The 19350-nt window shown below is 57.6% G+C and overlaps 1 protein-coding gene across 1 annotated transcript; it reads left to right on the plus strand.

The window, feature by feature from the left end:
- Positions 1-1471: 1471 nt before the first annotated feature.
- Positions 1472-19246, plus strand: PEA15 (proliferation and apoptosis adaptor protein 15). The gene is made up of 4 exons (XM_081968029.1): positions 1472-2172; positions 15312-15485; positions 16204-16359; positions 16479-19246. The coding sequence occupies exons 2-4, from the start codon at positions 15314-15316 to the stop codon at positions 16541-16543; spliced, it is 393 nt and encodes a 130-aa protein (XP_081824155.1). The 5' UTR covers positions 1472-2172; positions 15312-15313; the 3' UTR covers positions 16544-19246.
- Positions 19247-19350: the final 104 nt, after the last annotated feature.

Consider the following 19350-nt stretch of genomic DNA (forward strand, 5'->3'; position numbering starts at 1 on the left):
ATGCCACATTTACATCAGTGCCACCAGCTTTTTCCTCCCTCTCCCCCCCTCCAATCAAAAATGCTTGAAGAGCACTGCCAGCCTATTAATATCAACTCTGGTAAAAGCTTTCCTTGCACGGGCGCTGTGGGTGATGGAGAGACATGGGCAGCAGAGGAATCCATCGGTGTGTGGGGGGGGAATAAGGTAGGGAAGGTTAAACGTGCTCTGAGCTGCCTTGAAGTGGGGAGAACCTTCAGGGTGAGAGGGGGGTGTAATAGAGGTGTAAAGGCAGGTGGCAGAACTGGCAGGAGCACCTCTGGGCTTTGGGGCACAGGCACCTTGGAGTAGCCACCCTAAGTCCTCCTAAGGAAGTGACAAAAAGGATGGGAGGTCTGTCTCCATCACTGCTGGGGAGGGGGGCATTTTAAGGATGGGCGGTGGTGGCACAGGGGTGAGAATGCAGTACTGCCAACTTCCTGCAGTTTGACAGTTCGACTCTCACTAGACCTAAGGTCGACTCAGCCTTCCAGCCTTCCTTCCGAGGTGGGTAAAATGAGGACCCAGACTGTTGGGGTCAAGAGGCTATATAAACTCTACAAAGGGCCATATAAAGCGCCATGAAGCGGCATACAAGTCTTAAGTGGTATTGCTATCTTCTGATGCCCATCCTTACCTCCAAAGTCTGCTCTTTCTCCCTTCCCCTCTCATACGCTCAGCCACCCAAGCAATATCGACAACCACTAATTAATCTCCACTATTAAGTAATGAGTAACCATCCTATTGTGGACCTGATTTGTGTCGTCCCCCACCAATGGCAAAAGGGGGCTTCCTCAGGGCCTCTTCTTAACTGCCCCCTGGCCCTGCTGGTGGGCAGCAGGGAAGGCCCGACACTTCCGGCCTTCTTCTTTCGGTCTTACTCAGAGGCCACTTCCTGTTCCATTCCTGGGACAGCAGAAAAGGGGCAGGAAGCGGCCACGGAAGCTGCAGGAAGGGAGAAGTGGCCCTCCCCGACCCACAGCCTCAGGAGTCCAAGGCATTTTCCCCACAGAGAAGAAGGACCTGGCCCTCCGGAGCTCCCTTCTGGCCGCACTTCATGCCCCCTGAATGTCCCACAGGGAGTGTTAGGCCAATGACTCTCTGCCCCATATCTGCCAAGCATGTTTTATTGGCATTTGTCGCCACTGGCTGGGCTGCCTTGGCCAGCCGAGAACCAGAGACGTCTCTGCCCCAGGAGAGTCCAGACTCCGGGGTCTCCAAAGGATGCCTGAAGATCTTCTGCCAGAGGGGGCTCAGGGCCAGCCAGGAGGTCAAGGCATAGGAGCCTCCATCGTGGCCGCTGGGCTGCTGCCCTTGGTTCTCGGGGTCCTCCTGGCCTCGCTGACGCCCGGCTCAGCCTCTGGACTGAGGGGCCCCGCGGGCAGAGGGGCAGGAAGGGCCTTTCATCCAGGCGGCTGCAGCAGAGACTCCTGGGAAGCAGCGAGGAGGGCGCCTGGGATACGGGGCGGCCGAGGGTCTGTTCCCCCAGCCCCCTCCCCAAGGATGAGCACTCAAGCGGAGCGACAGTCTGAGAAGTCCAGCATGGCGGGAGTCCTTCCGATCTTTCGGGGCCGCCTTTGGGCGCTGCTACCCTCTTAGTCCATCCGGACTAGCGAGACCGCGGGGCGAAGACCACCCCGCGTTAGAGGAGGGGCGCCGAAAGGGGGAAGTGGCGGAGAAGAGCAGCCGTCTGACAGGCTGGACGTCCCTCGGCCGCCCGCTCTCCTCTCTTTTGCCTTCGCCTCCTCCTCCTCCTCCTCGGGCATCACGTGTGAACGCCGCTCGCTTTCCCGCTCCTCGCTCGCTCGCTCGCTGGCGGCTTCCTGCTCCCTCGGAGGCGATCCGGAGCCAGGCGCTCGGCACAAAAAGCCACCCAGCCGCCAGCTTCTCCCCCTCTAGCTCAGCCTCTCCCGCTGACATCACTCGGCGGGGAGGAGGCGGAGGGAGGAGGAGGAGGAGGAGGAAGGGTGGGGTGAGCGGGAGAAGAGCCTGAGAGAGAGCCGAAGCCGCCTGCCCGCCCTCCGCCTGGGCAGCCGCGACGCCCAGCTCCAGGGTCGCCCGTCCCGTCCCGGCAGGCGAAGCCAGGACGCCCCTCGCCCGCTAGGCCGGCGGTGCCCGCGTCCTTCTGCCTGTCCAGCCGTCGCTCTGCCGCGGGTAAGTCCGGCGCCTCCCAGCCCACGGCAAGCCAGCCGGTAACAGCCGGCGCCTCTTCCCGGGCTCCAGGGAAGGGGGAAAGGGGTGGGGTGGGGGCTCCGGCTGGCGGCAACGGAACTGGCCGCGGGCGCTCTGCACATGGGCAGAGGCGGTCGAGGCGCCTCAAGGCAGAGCAGCTGAGCCGGAGACTGGCGCGGAGGCGCTTTTTTCCCTCCCGGCCCAGGAGCCGCCGGGAGGGCGCGGCCGGAGACCCCTGGCCGACCAGCCTCCTCCTCCCTTTTCCTCCTCCTCGTGACCGTGACTCAAACGCGGAGCCGCGCGAATCACTGCCGCCGCTTCCTCTTTGGCCCCTCGCCCGCCCAGCCCTTGTGGCCAACTCCGCCGCCGCCCTCCTGGCCGCCCGGCCGGCTCGCCTGCCGCCTTTCGGAGTCACCCGCTCAGCCAGAAACAGGCGGAGAAAGGGGGCGCGGCCACCTGCACGCTGCCCGGCGGCCTCCCTCGGCCCCGCGCCCCGGGGGAAACCGGCGCTCGCCCGGCCGTCCCTTTGCCCGCCCGCGCTTCCTCGCCGCCTTCCTGGCAGCGCGCCGCCTGGCCCGGAGCTCGGGCCCCTGACTCCTGGCCTCCTTCCCGCGGGCTGCGGACCTAAACGGCGGCCGGCGCGCTCTCCCCAAGTGCCCCACGGGCCGCGCCCGTTTTTCTTTCCCCTCGCCCCCACTTGGAGAGAAGCGACCGCTCGGGGGCACCGGCTGAGCCTCGGCGGGGCAGGGGGAGGATGTGCTAGAGAAGCGGCTGGGAACCAGGCGCCCTCCATTCCCGCCCAGAAGCAGCGGAGAGAGGGGGGCGGGGGGGGGCGCGGAGAGACTGAGAAGCACCCCAGGTCAGCGCTCCTTCCCCAAATGTGGGAGAGCTCCCACCTGGGCGTTTTCCAGGGCCTGTCCCGGGACGAACCAATGCTGGTCGAAGGCTTCAGGTGAAGCACCCCTGCCCGCCCCCACCTGGCCCCATGGAGCACCAGGGCGCCCCAAACGGGCTGGGGGTCCAGGTGGTGGTTGGGTCTGGTGTCACAGCAGCCCTTCCTCCTCTTCCCTCCCGCTATTTGCAGGATTCTCATTCCCCCCTCCCCTCCAAGCAAAAGTCCTGAAGCCCCTTCCTGTCCTGTGAAGGAGGAAGCTGGATTGACCGGCAGAATGGGCTGGATCTGGTCATTCTGGGTCCCTTGCGGGTCCTTTCCAGGTTCTGGTGGACTTGGTGGCTGCTCTTCTCCCTCCCTCCCTCCCTCTCCCTGTGGTCAGCAGGACATTTCTGCTCAACTCCAGCACTTGAAGATGTCCTGGCTGGTCCGGTCTCCGGAGCATCTTCTGAGAAAAGCTGGAAGTGGAGGAGGCAGAGAAAGAGGGAGAGTGGCCAGAGGTCACCCGACAGGCTTTGGGGCCCCTCAGCAGGGACTTGAACTCTAGTCTTCCTTAGCTCCCCCCCCCCCATTACACCTTAGGAACTCCTCCTGGGTAACCTATTTGCCAAGTAGTAACTGTGAGAGGGATCTTGGAGTCCTAGTGGACAACCATTTAAATATGAGCCAGCCGTGTGCAGCAGCTGCCAAAAAAGCCGACACAGTTCTAGGCTGCATAAACAGAGGGATAGAATCAAGATCACGTGAAGTGTTAATGCCACTTTATAAGGCCTTGGTAAGGCCACACTTGGAATATTTGCATCCAGTTTTGGTCACTACGATGCAGAAAAGATGTGGAGACTCTAGAAAGAGTGCAGAGAAGAGCAACCAAGAGGATTAGGGGACTGGAGGCTAAATCATACGAAGGACGGTTGCAGGAACTGAATATGCCTAGTTTAATGAAAAGAAGGACTAGGGGAGACATGATAGCAGTCTTCCAATATCTCAGGGGTTGCCACAAAGAAGAGGGAGTCAAACTATTTTCCAAAGCACCTGAAGGCAGAACAAGAAGCAATGGGTGGAAACTAATCAAGGAGAGAAGCAACTTAGAACTGAGGAGAAATTTCCTGACAGTTAGAACAATTAATCAGTGGAACAGAAGTTGCCTCCAGAAGTTGTGAATGCCCCAACACTGGGAGTCTTTAAGAAGATGTTGGATAGCCATTTGTCTGAAACGGTATAGGGTTTCCTGCCTAGGCAGGGGGTTGGACTAGAAGACCTCCAAGGTCCCTTCCAACTCTACTATTGTATTGTATTGTAAGTGCTATGCCAAGTCTCTGAAAGGGCAGAGCTGCCTCATGGCAGACGGAGCTGCTTCTGCCCTCTCTCCCAGGACCGCTGAATGGCAGGCGTGGACCTGACACGGCCGTTTTTGTGCCTGAGTTAAAAGGTCAACAGAGAAGGTTTCAGCCCCAGTTCTGCAAGGGATATGGAGCAGGGCTGGGGAGGGGGGATCAGTTCCACGCGATGCTGCAGGCGCTTCCTACTGTCCAGCTGGAACTATTCTTAGAAGCCAGCAGGCAAACCTGCCTGCAGCCTCCAGCTCTCTTCTGATCTGGTCTTTCTGGTCCGATGCCCGTAGATGCCCGTACGGCATTTCTCCCCCAGAGCCTCACCTCTTTCCACGATAGGCTGGCATGAGTGGGTTCAATTGGTGAGGCTCATTGGGAAGGAAGGCTTTTGCTCTGAGGGGCTTTCAGGGCAGAACCAAAGACAGGGGACACAATGCCTGTCCCTTCTGGCACAACCACCCTGGGCTGGGGAATGGAGGAAAGGGAGGCAGCCAGAGAGCTGGTGGGCCGGGAGAAGGGTTTGAGTTGCATCTTTCACCCCAGGCTCTGCTTCCAGGGTGGACTCCCTCTGGCCTCTCACAAACGGCTCCTGGGGAAGCGAGGAAGGGAGGTTGGAGGCAGTGAAAGGGCTTCCCTGAGGCAGCCAGGCACCCTCGCCCCCCTCACCTGCCGGGCCGAGGATGGAAAACAGGTTAGCCATCCCTCCCCTTCGTGCCCTGAATCGCGTCTGTCTTTGGGTGTCAGCCTGGATCAGCCCATCCCTCTCCTCATTGTCTGTGAACAAAAAGGCCATTGTTCAGGCATGGCATGGCTCCCCATGCTTCGCCTCGCCATTGTTTCCTCCCGGCGTCCTTCGATATTCCTCCCCACCGGCGCCTCCCCCACCGGACATTCCATCCCATTTCCGGGGGTGGGGGAGGGGCTGCATCTTTTGGTGGGGCTCTTGCCGAACATGTGAGAAACAGCTGCACTTTCTTTAAAACGAGGAACATAAAACAAAACAATAGGAAGGGACCGGTGAGCAGTGGGGATGGTGGGGGGAAAGGAAAGGCCAGCCAAATTAGCTCTGGGGGGGGAGGTGGGGAGCAAGCCTGATGCAATTCCCTCCCTGCAGAGGAAGCTGAACTGGCCAGTTGTCCCTGGAGGCTGGAGCTGCAGACGGAGGCATTCCACATCTGCTGGAGAGGCATTCGGGGGAGGGAGGGGGTGGCTGTCTTTTCTGTTGGGGGAAGCAGGGCATCCCTAAGACCTCAGCAGGTGGGCTCCCTCCTTTTGGTCCGTGGCTGGCTGGCATTTCCAGAACTCGGAGAATTAAAAAGTTCCTTTATTCCAAATTGGGTCAGAGCCCTGGCTGCTCCTAGTGGTCATTTTCTGCCTGTGGAAAGGAGGAATCCCATCCAGGGGGGACTTTCCCAGAGCTTTGGGAGAGGCCATCTCAAAGCTTGAGGAGCAAGAGGTCTGGTCCTTTGGCCCCTATTCTGAAGGGAAGAGGAACAGAAGTGGGGTGAAGGACATCCTGCCATCCTCTGCTGGAACTTCAAAACTTCCCAGTTCGTATGTTCTTGCGTTGGTCAATCGGCTCTGATGTTGGACATTCTTGGTCAAGCCATCAGTTAATTTTTGAGGGTGCAGCAAAGCTTCCGTTCTTTCCTTGCAACAGGGCTCCCGCTTGCAGTGATCCTGAGGAAACTTGCCCCTCGCTCAGCTGACCTTGCTGGAAAAATAGTCAATGTTTGGAAATATTTGGCACTCCCAACTCCAGACCTTGGCAAATCCCTCCCCTCTGTCAAAGGGAGGCCACCATTTGAAGAAGGAGCCGGAAGGGAGACGGTTGGGGTTAAGGGCAGCTTGTTTAACAGCCATATTGTGTCACGAATTGAATTATTGCTTCGCAGGAAAGGATGAAGGGTGTCATCCTGCCTATAAGCGAGAGAGGAATCTCTGCTCCCAGCACTATGGTTGGGAGAGAACCTTCCATTTTCAGCATGGGGGGTTGATTGGTTCCCCTTCTGCCAGTGCGCCTTCGGATGTTTCTATTGTGGGGAAATGTGAGTCCACAGGTGGCATGGCAACAGGAAGAGGGCAAAAAGCTCACCGGTCTGAGCACAGCCTTCAATTAGTTTTTCTGAGTTGTTTTCCTCTGGAAACACAAGGCACAGCTGGATATGAAAGGGATCAATCAAATTTGAAGGAAACAGGCAATATCCAGGGCTTTTCTTCCTACCTCAAGCCCAATCTTGGCCTTTCAAAGCCCTCCAAAGGGTTTTAGAAACACGATACAGCTGGATGGTTTTCTGGGGACCCTTGGCCAATCGTCCCCAGGAAGGTGGAGGGAAGTGGCTCCTCTGCCATCTTAGCCCTGGAGAGCCTTGGCAGGGTCGGCATTAACCAGCCTGCTCCTGAGGGGACCCAGTGGGAGAAATCTCTCCTTTGTGCAACAGGGATCAGGGCCACACACCTGGACCGGGCTCGGATTGCGCCTTCAGCAACCCTGGGTGCTTCACCCGGAGAGCAAACCCTCGCTGGGCGAAGGCCTGGCTGCCTGCGAGGAGCTCCAGGGCTTTGGATTTCGTGGGAAAGGGAAGAGGCTGAAGAGAGAGAGAAAGAGAATTGGGGGGGGGGGTCAGGGAGAGTTGGAAAGGCATATCTTGCTTAGCAGTTGCCATGACGATTTCTCTTGCTCCTGAAAACTCAAGCTGGATGGCTTTCACTCACCTCCCCCCCCCCACCCAACACTCTGTTCCCCTCCCTCTTCGCTCTGCAAAGTTCCAGGCACTCCTAATTGCTGGGCACGCTCTGTCCCTTCTCTTCCCCCCGGGGGCTGCCAGTCCTCATCCTTGGCTCTAAGCCGCTCCTCAGAGCCACCAGAGAAGGGCCGGGAGGCCGAGAGGTGGTTGCAGATGCTCCTGTGCCAGCGTGCCAGGCGGGGAGCAGCTCTGCCTTGGCCCCAGAGAGGGCACTGAAACCCCCTCCTCCTCCTCCTCCTCTGGTCTCCCCCCCCCCCCCCTACAGCCACCCATATCTGACTCCCCTTTCACGGCAGCCTCTTCTGTTACCTTCTGCATTCACAAAGCTTTCGTCACAAAGCTTGTCATCCTTCTCTCCCCCCGCCCCCCCCCCAGCTGAGACTCCTGGTTTTCTTTTGCCACTGAGGGGCTGCACACTTCTCCTTGCACACCACATCCCCTCCTTTCGACACGGGCTTCATTCTCCAGCTCCACAGTGGCTCTAAGCTGCACCTTCTACTCCCCCGTTGGCAACCCTCCACTTCCCTGAGGATGAGGAGCCAGAGGGCCGTTCAGAGACCAATGACGGAGAGGTCATCAAGCTAGAAAGAGGCCGGCCTTGAAGAGATGGCCTTCTACTCTCCTAAAAGGTGCCCTCCCTGCTTGGCTCTCCTGCCCCGGCTGCAGCTTTGGCCCCCTCTGAGCCTGCAGAGCTGAGCAGGCCTCCTACACGATGGCTCCTCCAGGCTTCCTTGGGTTCCTCAGTCCAGGTTGAGGGCCACGTTCTGGCCCAAAGCAGCAGATTCTCCTGCCCAGGAGACACCCCGACACAGAGGGCCCGGGGCGAGGGTCCGTTTCTCATAGCAGCCTCTCCTCCCAAATCTTCTGGCTTTGTGCACAGAGGCAGGTTCTGTGCTGCTGTTAACCCCATCAGTATTGGGGAGCTTCAGTGCTGCACCCCATTATCTATCTGCACCCTCCCTCTCCTGGGGCAGAGTCTTCCTTCCTGTGTATTTGCCTGTTGGGCCCACAGAAAATGAAACCCATGCTCCAGCTGAAAGCTTCCCAGTCCCTGAGGGGCCATTTTCAAAACTCTTGGCCACTGTCGTGAGGTTGGGGCAGTGCAGGAGGGAGGACTGTGCATTCTCTCCCAACTGAGACAAAACAGGCCCTTCTCCTCAGCTCTTCCAGCCCAGCTTTATTTTGTCCTCCAGGTCTGTGAGAAAATATTCTTGGCAAGGCCCACGGAGGAATAATGGCTCTCATCACAGCTCTATTTTCTCCCCACGGTCCTTCCTTCCTCCCTCCCTCCCCCTCCCACCTTTTGCAGGCCGCCACCCAGCTGCCTACAGAAGGACTGTTTTTTATGAATGAACCGCTCATGCATATGGATGAGCCACTTTGCATAGGAGCCATGAATGGAGTCCCTTTTTGGGAGAGGGGGTGGTTTAGAAATCCAAAGAAAATAATGGAGACAAAGGAAATTGCTCGCAACCCCCTTCCGGTAGCTGGGCTTGCTGATTTTGTTAGGAGGGCTTGCAGTGTCCCTGGCCTGCTCTGGCGTAAGGAAAAGCTTCCCGATTTGCTTGGCTCGGAACAGCCTTTCCACATTGGCCGGACACACTTTTCTTCCTCCCTTCAGTTGCCACAGTGCACAGGCAGGAAGGCCAGAGGCAGCCACTGACTTAAATGGTGCTGCAAGCACGCACAGCCCCGAGGTCGGGCACCCACACTGGCATGGGAGCCCTTTGCCCGATCCCTGCAAGGCAGAGAATAGCGGAAGATGGCTGTGCCAGTGGCGACAGCTGAAGCCTCTGCACCAGAAAGCCTCCACATCCCTTGCCTGGAGGGGCCTTCCCAGAGTCCGGTGGGGTGTGCCAAGGGCTGCCCTCCCCCCCCCTTCATGGCTGCGTTGTCACCAAGACGACCTCATCTTTGTGCAAGTCCCCCTTTAGCTTCTATTATTGTTTTTCTGACGATGTGGCTTAATCCGTTGGATTACCTTGGCAGGAAGTTCTTTCCCCATCATTTCTGGTACAGCTTGTGCGGTTGTGCCTCCTCTTGCGGGCTCTGTGGCCATCACACAAATGAGGAGACCGAGAGAGCAGCAAGGGAAGGATCCTGGGGGATCTTGCTCTGCTCTGCATTACAAGGGAGCTCTCTTGGGCCAGCAAGGTAGGAAGCCGGTTCCCACCCATTTTGTAAGGCTAAGAGGTCCACTCTAGGGCCCGGGGAGGAGGCAAATTAACTCTACATTTTTCGGCATGCCCTGGAGCAATGTCTTAATTCATATCCGCTGTGAGTCATCCACGGGAGCCTTAACCAAGCGTCCCAATTCCAGCTTGCACATTTGTTCTGGGTGCAAAAAGAATTTCTTCTATCTGAAATATCTCTGGATTTCCAGTCCCGTGTCTCCCCCTGTCTCCCCCACCCCGGAAGCTTTCTGGCAAGGATTAAAGCCTTTCTGAACCAATTCCTTCAGGGGATCGTTCCTGGAGTGAAGCCGAGGATCAGTAAAAAGTCTTTCCTTTCTCGGTGTTTTCTTAATTTTCCTTAAGAGTCTGCGACTACTGAGGAATCCACACCTATTTTCCCATACAATTGAACCAAGGCTGTTTACGTTAAATTGTGTGGTTATATCATCGGAGCTCCCGTGTTTTCCTCTTCCACCAAGGTTTGGCTGTGGGCCCACCGAACTCCACAGCTGTCAGCAGCTGGAAAGGAAGGATTTGCTGCAAATCCAGACCAGATTAGGAAACACGAACATGGCTGGATCCCAGCTCTCGGTTCCTCTTCTGATTTGCACTCCCAAGAGCAGTTCTCTGGCGCATGACTTGGTGTCTGGCCATGCCATGCGCTGGGCTCTCTGTTCCTTCGGGTCCTTCCATTAATTCATGACTTTCCAGCCAGGGGAAAATCAAGCTTAGAAGAAGGAAAAACAGGGAGCAGAAAAATCTCTCGACGCAACCCTGCAGAAATGTAGAGGGTCCCTGTTTTTCTCCTAGTCTCTTCTAGTCCAGTCCCCTGCTCGAGCAGGAGATCCTGTGCTATTTTACACAAATGGTTGTCCAATCTCTTCTTGAAGACTTCCGTGATGTGGCACCCACAACTTCTAAAGGGAAGCCAGTCGATGGATAAATTGCTCTTCTGGAAATTTCTCCTTACTTCTAGGTTGCTTCTCTCCTTGATTAGTTTCCATCCGTTTCTTCTTGTCCCGCTCCTTCAGGTGCTTTGGGGCAGCCCCTCAAATATTAAAAGGCTGCCATCATGTCCCCCCTAGTGATGGCCAGGCACGTCACATACGCAGATGGCTTAGCCCTTGGGAAGACTCGGCTCAAACTGGCTTGTTGCAATAATAGGGTTCAAGCCCACAAAGTGGGGCTCCCCACTGTTGAAAACAGGTTTGCAGAACCTGTCCATGCCTGCAGCATTGGTTTGGTTTTTGCAGCAGGGGTTTATTTATTTCACTTGTTAAACCAATTTATAGAGCCGCCCATCTCACCAGCAAGCGACTCTGGGCGGCATTCAACGGAGCTAAAAACTGTGAATAAATTTCCCCCCCTCTATTTTCTCATAAAAGCCATCTCTCTAGAAACCACAAGTTAGAAGAGAAATGGATTAAGGAAGGTTCCCTCTGAGTAAACTCGAGATTGTTTTGCAGATGCAGTCCTCTTATTTTATGAGCCGGAAGCTGTCTGGGGGCTTTGGCGCATCCAGGATAGACTTTGATTACTATTGGTTTTTTATTGCTTTTAATCATGTTTTGTACTTTTGTGGAGGTTGCAGTACCAGGAGAAGACAGCCTAAAGTTAGATGTAATGAATTAACAAAGCAAAAGACCTTAGAGGCAGGAACGCTTGAAAAAATAAGAAGGAATACAGTTGGCTTTTCTCCAGTCCATGGCCTGGCTCCCTTGCCTCTCCAGCTGATTTCTTCCAGAAATTAATCCATATTTAATAATTGAGCAAAGCTAAGTTGCTCCTGGCTAATGTAAGAAATAGCCAAATGCCTGTGTGGCTTTTTCTGTTTTTAAGAATTTCCCCCCCTCTTTCTGAGGCCTCCGAGTTGAAGGGCAGCCATGTTGTGACAGCAGCTTTTCTCTGTTTCTTGTCTGAGAAATGTCCTCTTTTTTATTTTAATTCCAGTTTTTCTCTGCGCTGCCTGTTTGAGAAAGAAATTGGGCAGCATAATGCTTTTGTGGCTGGAGATCAGGATCCCTCCATCTTGAAGCCTTCTTTGAATAGAAGGCTGTTCTGAAAAAGAGCTTTCTTCCTCAAAGACTGTCTGTCCCTCGTCATGTTTAGCCCGGGATGCCTTCAGCTGAAGGAAATTGCTCCAGAAACGTTCGTTTCAACCCAATGCAAAGCGAGGGCCCTGGCTGAAGAAACCCCTCAGCCCTGAGGAAAGTGTCCCTGGTCCTTCTCAAAATGGCTTCCCTCCTGCCATGGGTGGACAAATGGCCTTGGTTGGGAGAAAGAAGCCATCAAACGAAGCATTTTAATGTGGCAATGTCTGCCTTTCAGGGGGTTCCGGAGGACCCTCTAGATATTTCCCTGCAAATAAAGGGAAGTGGAAGATATGTTTTTTGAGGGAAACTCTTTATCTGTCAACGGCCATTGTTACCACAGATGCCCCGGATTCCCCCCCCCCTCGGAGGCCGTGGGGCCTTGTCCTTGGACAAAATGGGGCGGTGGTCTTTTGCTTCCTGAGAAACTGACATTTTGTATAAATAACCCCCTTTCTCTGACTAAATGCAGGCCAGCTTTGCAAAGAAACAGAAAACCAAACTTTTAAGCTCCAGAATTGCCTGGAAAGCAAAACTTTTTCTTTTGTAAAGCAGGAGAACAAATAAACCCTGTTTCTCGCCTGGCTAAGGAGAGCGGCCGGCTCCCTCCCCAGAGCCAAGAAAGAGAAGGGCCCTCTCCAGCCCTTCCTGCTCTTCCATTCGGCCGTTTTTGCTCTCCGCTTCTTGAAAGGCCCTCGGCCTTCTTTTGCAGGCCTCCCTGCCCGCCGTGCTTTGCATAACTTAAGATCGGAACAAAGCGGCCCTTGGCCTGCAGAGTTGCAAGAGATCAGTCACAGCACAGAAGGAAAAAGGAGAAGGGAGGGAAGAGGAAAAACGAAGGGAAGCCGGGCTTCAGGCCTTAAAGGGACAGGCTGGGAGAGCCACTTTCGGAGGCACCTCCACAGCCCCTTGCTCCCTCCCCAACTGCAGCTGGCCCCTGGCATCCCTGGGCAGGACATGCCAAGAAGTCACAACTGGCCTAAGGCTGCTCAGTGCCCCTCCTTCAGAGTGGAGGGAGGATTTGCACCCAAGCCTTTCCAGAGGCAATGCGCCTTAGTGGCTGGGGACGATGGGAAGTGTGGCCCAACCCCTCTGGAATGTGGAAAAGCTGCCCTACATGGCCCACCTCCCTGCGTTGCAGGTGGGACTCCAAAGCCCCCTCCCCCAGCAAAAAGCAGCCGTCCTAGATGAAGCATTACAAAAGTAGACCCATCTGGTGCAGATCGAGGCCACCCGTCCTCCTGCGTCCGTGACCCCCTTAGACTAGTCGGCTTAATCCAGGTCCATGGCTGGCACAGGGGGAACAGCTGGCGCGGGAGCTGTCGTGCTTTGCAATGGGTGATAGATGCCCATTGGACCCATGGCTCTGGCACCAGCCTTCAGGTGCCCATCCCATCTGCCAACCGCCCGGCCCCTCCCTCTGCTGGGCCAGGCCGAGCCTCTCCTGGCCTTCGGGAGCCTGGGAAAGGCACAGCAGATCCCGTGCCAGCTCGTTGGCTCCCAGCCTCCTCTGCCAGGCCCTGGGCTTCTGCCACCTGGCAGGCCTGAGGAAGGGGCGGGGGGAGGCCAGGGGAGGCCGTTGCATGGGGCCCTGAAAGGACGGGAAAAGAGGGCAAGCACCCAACGAGCCTCCCCCCTCCGCCAATTCATTCTGAGGGAGGGCAGGTTGGCCACCTGGAAAGGGCGCTGCCTTTCTCCAGCAGTGCAGGGATGTCCCCTTCCTGGGGAAGTCAGGAGAACAGGAGCAGGCTGGAGCCGCCACCAGTCCCTTGGTCCCTGCTGGCCAGCCCCACACTTCCCTAGTGCAGCAACAGCTGGACTGGACAGAGGGAAGGGAGGCAGCAGCAAAACAGACCCTGGCTTGGCTCGCTTCTGGGGGTGGGGGGGTGGCAGCCTTTGCTGGGGGAAAACAGCCCCCACCGAGGGTGAATTTGTGACCTCTTCCGGAGCCTCTGGGGTCTTCCCCTCTCCCTGGGCATGGCCTGGATGGGAGGGGGTACCTGAAGAAATTGGGGTGCATCAGAATTACAGAGAAGGAACAGGGCAATTTCACTTGTGAGGGAAAATAGCAATTTGCAAACATGGCACAGAGAAGGTGACACCTTTCTGGGGAGGGGGGAAACTTTAGGAGTAGAGATATTGCAGTGGCAGAAATGGGTCTTTTGAGGGGGGCTGTGAGATAATTAAGCAGCCTTCATTTGAGGGGTTTTTGGCTGCCCAGGGACCACTCTGGCCTGGGCTCAATCGTAGCCACCCTATCTGTCTGGAAGAGGAGCAGGACGATGGGTGCCCGGATGCTTCTGTAAAAGGCATAGGAAAGCCATCTGTGGCACGCCTGGCAATACTGTGGTGGCATTTACATTGGCACACGTAGCCTTATTTCCTTCCTGGGCAGGCAGAGGAGTGCTGTAAAGGGGGTGGGAGTGCTGGTGCAGTTGCTCCGGTGCCTGCAGGATTTCTGGGCAGGATACCTGGGGCTGCACCTACAGATCCAGCTTTCCAAAACTTCCTGCTTCTCTTCCCTGAAAAAAGCCTTTCTCTTGAACAAATGCATATTTCAGGTGAAGAGGTGGGAAGGCTGGGTGGAAGGAGAGCTCTTCAATGTTGTCTGGAAATGCATCTTTTTTATTTGCTGTTTATCTCTGCAAAATAAATCATTGGATTTTGAGGCAGAATTAACAGGGCGCTGCAACTAGCAAGCACGGAGCTGGGCTCTGTTTGTCAGGGAAATAAAGAGGGGAAGGATGTGCTTGGCTCCCTTGGTTGTTTTTGAGGAAAATAAGCGCCTTTGTGCCTCCAGAATCTCTGCTCACATCTGAGGAATCTATGTGGGAAAGGAATTTGGGTGCCCCCCAGGGAAAGGCCCCGCCGGTTCTGCCTATGCTGGTGAAGGGGGGGATCAGCCCCACAGGCTGCCTTTCTGCCAAGCCCCCAAAGGAAAAGAGGCTGCGCTTGGCAGGGAGGGGTGGAAGCCCCCCCCCCCCCCCCAAGTAAGCAAGCAACGTGCTGAGCTTTGATCAGGCCCTCCTTGGAGAGCAGCGGTCCAACTCAGGAGCATCTGCCAAGCAAGTGGGTGAGATTGGAAGAACATGTAGACTTTGAATGCAGAGCTCGAAGGGCAGAGCGTGGCCAGGGTCTTCGGGATGCGGCAGCCCCCTTGCAGGATGGTGCCCACTGGGGATCCTGTCAGTCCTTCCGGGGGAGCTGACAAAGCCAAGCAGGGACCCTGCCCGGGGGGTACTTGTGCCGCCTTCCTCTTGCAAAAAATAGGCCAGTTCTCGTGACCCACACCCAACCCAGCCCATCGCTCCCTCCCCATCCCAGGCCAGATGGCCCATGGTCAGGGATTCTGGAGCGCCCTGGGATGCCGGGGGCTGCCTCTGTCTGGACGTTATTTCCTGTGGTCTTCCTTTCCAAATGAAAACGCTCTAATCCCCATCGCTAAGCCGCTGGGCAGAGCGGAAATCAGGCTTCTGCCGGGATGCAGAAATCTGTTCTGGGGGGGGGGGGAGGCAGCGAGACCCACCCCAGCCGTCAGTCGGCACACTCTTCGGAGAGGGGGGGGGAGCCTTCCACAGAGCCACTTGCCGTCTGTTTTGCTCAGGCAGCCTGCGAGGTGCTCCGGCTGCAGTCAGGTAGGAGAGGAGCTGGGGAGGGGGAGGGGGGGACAGAAGCCCCCTGGGCCCAGCAAATGGGCTGCTTCCCGACCCCAAAGAGCCCATCCAAGGCATTAGGAGGTTGAAGTGGCCGCGGCCGATGCCCAGCCTGGCAAAGCAGCAGCACCCACTTCTTTTGAGGATGGGTGGGGTGCCTGTCCCCAACGCCCGTCACCCGCCAGCCTGGTGGGAGTTCTCCCAGGGCCTAAGCCCCCCCCTCCCCCCCTGCAGAGATGGCGGAGTACAGCAGCCTGCTGGAGGAGCTGGCCGAGAACATCACCAACGAAGACCTGGACCAGCTGAAGTCGGCCTGCAAGGAGGACATCCCTAGCGAGCGGCACGAGGAAATCACCACCGGCAAGGACTGGTTCGGCTTTCTGGAGAAGCACAGCAAACTGGACAAAGGTGGGAAGGAGCGTGGGGGAGGGGGGGAGCAGGGAAGATTTGGGGGCCCCTTCGCCATGCGTGGAACTGGGAGGGCTGCGGGTGGGAACTGAAGCGGAGAAACCGCTTGTCAGACACAGCTGGGGGACGGAGGGTCCGGATTGGGAGAAGAGGCTGCTGGTGCCCCAGTAATGCCAGGCACCCCCGTGGCTTCTCCCCCTCCTCCCCCCCCCCCCGAGAGTGCCAGGGAGTGATTTAAATGCATGCGCTGGGTGAGGCGCTCGGGGAAATTGGCAGAGGAAGCAGGATGCCCGCTGAGCTGCCAGAGCAGCCCTGGGACTAGGAGAACCTGGGAAGCCGGGCTCTCTGCCCTCCTCCCGCCAGCCCCTGCCTGCCCACCAGGAGGGGAGAGGAAGGGGCAGATGGTGCCAAGTGATGTCATTTGTTTTTGAAGCAAAAGCTGTTTTCTCGGCTCGGCTCCCTCCTCTCCTGGACGCCTTTGCAAGGCTTTGCACATCGCCCACCCGCTCTCGCTCTCGCTCTCCCGCCTCTGAACCAGCAGTGCGGCCACCCACGTGGCAGCGCCATGCAACACCCACTCCCCCACCCCAGCCACCTGACCTGCCGGCAGAGGCACCGCCTGGAAACGGCCGCGGATGCCCAGTCCAGACATACCCGGGCTCTGTGCCGCCCCCCGGCCAGTGCCCCTGCCCTGATCGCGCCCATCTCCTCCTCGCAGACAACCTCTCCTACATCGAGCACATCTTTGAGATCTCCCGCCGGCCGGACCTGCTGACCAGGGTGGTGGAGTACCGCACGCAAGTGCTGAAGATCTCGGAGGAGGATGAGGTGGACACCAAACTGACCCGCATCCCCAGTGCCAAAAAGTACAAAGGTCAGGAGCCCCCACCCCATCCCCATCCCCCGCCTTGGAGGGCCAGCCCTCTCTGTTAGGGGCATCTGGGGGGGGGAATTCCTTCTGGCTCTTCTGACCGCTGCCCCCTCTCTCCACAGACATCATTCGGCAGCCCTCCGAGGAAGAGATCATCAAACTGGCCCCCCCACCCAAAAAGGCCTGAACCCAGTGTGTGCGTGCGTGTGTGTGTGTGTGTGTGTGTGTGCGTGGAGGGGCCCAGCTCCAAGGATCACTGCCACCGCCCCCTCCACTGCTCTGGCTCAGACCCTTCGCTCCCCTCTGCTTACGCCCTTCTCTGCCTTGGCCCAGCCGGGTGGAGAAAGGGGAAGCATGGAGAAAGGGAGGTGGGGGGTCCATGCCTCCCCCTCCCCATGTTTCTCACCTTGGTTGCTGGCTGATACATGTTTTAACAGGCTGCTGAGGCCTGTTTGAGGGGGGGGGTTGGAAGGCCTCCCCCCCTCCACTGCTGCTGCTGCTCCCCCATCCCATCCCGCTGGGCAAGAGACGACCCACAGTTGGATCGGGGCCAATTTTGCAAGGAACGAGGAAGTGAAGCAGAGAGAGAGAGAGAAAGAGGGACGGAAGGAAGGAAGAAGGGAGAGGAGAGTAGGTAGCCTTGGGACCCTGCCAGAGGAGTGCCCCACAATTGCCACCCACCCTGGGGAAGCTCCTCCCACCCTCTGCCCCGGGAGCCTGCAAGAGGTGGGATGCAAGGGGGCAGGAGGAGCAGAAGGGGGGGGGGGAAGAGGGATTGCCCTCCCCCTTGCCAGGGACCCCCGGATCTTCTGCAGCTGCCCTAGAGACTCTCTGCCCTTTGCCCAGTCCCCAATAGGAGTCAGTGATGGCTGCAGCTCCTGGGAGGGTTGTAACCCAGGCACAGAGCCCTCCTTTCCTGGGGGAGGGGAGGGGAGGGGTGGGCGCTCAGGCAGCTGTTCCGGGGCCCACTGGGGCTGCCAAAGGACCAAGGAGTCAGGAGATGGAGCGGGCAGAGAAGTCAAGATGGGGGCGCCTGCTCCTGCCCAGCCGGACCAGAGCTCCCCCCCCCCGAGCAGAGGAGGACCAAGGGACCAGAGAACCCACCACCACAGACCCCCGCCCTGCCCCCTGCTGTCCACAAGGTGCCTTCCCTGGGCCTCCCACCCCGGTGGCCTCTCCAGGCATTTCCACGGGTGCCTCCTTTTCTACTCCCCTCCTGTGCCTCTGGTGGGGGGCAGCGGGTGAGGGTCAGTTGTCCATTTGGCCACGCTTGCACCCAAGGCCCAAGCCAGGTGGCCGGTGCTCACTGAGGCCCTGTCCTGCCCTGTAGAGGGGGCGTTGGGGGAAGAAGCAGCCCCCTCCCAGACCCATCCTACCCAAGCTCCCCCCCCTCAAAGTGGGTGGTGGAACCACTAATCCCACTCCCCACAGGGGTGGAGAAGGGAGCCTGGCAGACTTCCTTCCTGCCCCAGACTGACCTCCGGAGGGCCAAGACCACAGGGTCCCTCTGCCTCCCCCCCAGAACGGGCACTGCGTGGGGCTTGCAAAGGTGGGTGCCCACCAGTGGCTTTTGCAGCGGCCTCTGCTCAGGAAGAGACCAAGCAACTCGGCCTCACCGGGCACTTTCCCCACCTGGCCTGCTGGCACACAAGCAGGGGCATGGGGGCGCCCACACAAGGTGCCAACACAGGGCGGAGGCTCTGGGGCGCCAGAAGAGGGCTGGGGCTTCTGGTTCGTCCGGCAGAGAAGAGCTCCTGGCGCCTGGCCTGGCTTGTGGAGAACGCCCGGGGTCTTCAGGAAACGGCCAAGTCGCTTCTCTGGCGGCTGGAATGCAGTGTGTTGCTGTTGAATAGACATTTGTTTAGCCCTGCCATCCTGCGCTCCTCCGGCCCCTTCAAGTGGCGTAACCTCTCCCGACACTCGTCTTGTGCTCGTTGTGTGCATAGAAACAGCTGGGCTAGAACTGTGTTTTTAACATGGTGTCCCTTAATGCCTCCCCCTTCTGTCTGTCACATGCAGCCCAGGTGTTGACCTTACGGGGACCGTGGCCACAGGGCTGGGAGTTCTGGCTCCGTGGGGTGCCAAGTGCAGCGCCACAACTCTTGGAAAGAGCTGGCAGAAAGGACTGGGGCCCCTCCAAGATGCGGGAAGAGGGCTGAATTCTCGGGCTCCCCGCGGTCTGCATTTCACGCACTTTGGGTCTGCAAGAGAGGAGATGCAGGAAGCCAGCAGATGCTCTGGCACAGCATCCCCCCCCCGAGGCCTCTGAACCCCCCATGGCTGCAGGGCAAGCCTCCCCCCAAAGCTTCTGCCTCTGCCCCACCTGAGAGGCGGCCCTGGTGCCCAGGATCACAGCTGTGCCCGCCAGGTCAGAGTTGCTCCTGCCACCCAGGACCAACCTCTTTGCCTGGACTGGCCTTAAATTAGTACGTTTCTCTCCCAGTGTTTACAGCTGAACAGTTGGTGGTGCTGATCTCACTGCAAATTAGCACCAAGTAAAAATAGTATGGGGAGGGGAGGGGGGGCAGGTGTGAGGGGAGGTGTAGAATTCAGAGCGAATGGCTCCAAATGAAACGGAGGGCAAAGCAGCTTAAAACCAGCTTGCTCTTCTGACTCCCAAGGGCCCCTTGTCCTGGCAGGGGGCTCCGGGGGGGGGGAGCGGAAGGCCCCCTACTCTGGGGCCACGGGGTAGCTTCATGATGCCCCCCGGCATGGGAGAGGGGGTCTCCCAGGACCCTGCAGCTCCGAGGAGCGACAGAAGGCACAAACCCCATCCTTTGCGGCCAGCGCTCCCCCTTCCCTCCCAGTCCCTGACTCTGATGCTCAGACCGTGCTAACTGTGTGTACATATATATTATAAATATATGTATATTAAATATAATATGGAGTGCTCAGTGTTAACTTATTTTCTTTGTCAAGTGGACCAAAAATAAAAAAAAAGCAAAGAGGAATTGTAAGAGAATAGTTGTTTCTAAGTTCAAAAAAACTATATTC

This window comes from Natrix helvetica (genome assembly GCF_964273705.1).
Source record: "Natrix helvetica genome assembly, chromosome: 16".
Classification (NCBI taxonomy): Eukaryota; Metazoa; Chordata; class Lepidosauria; order Squamata; family Natricidae; genus Natrix; species Natrix helvetica.

Excerpts from the sequence above, each read along its gene's own strand:
- PEA15 (XM_081968029.1), top strand. The coding sequence starts at position 15,314 with ATGGCGGAGTACAGCAGCCTGCTGGAGGAGCTGGCCGAGAACATCACC. Across the intron at positions 15,486-16,203 it reads GCACAGCAAACTGGACAAAG|ACAACCTCTCCTACATCGAG; the intron begins GTGGGAAGGAGC and ends TCCTCCTCGCAG. Across the intron at positions 16,360-16,478 it reads CAGTGCCAAAAAGTACAAAG|ACATCATTCGGCAGCCCTCC; the intron begins GTCAGGAGCCCC and ends CTCTCTCCACAG.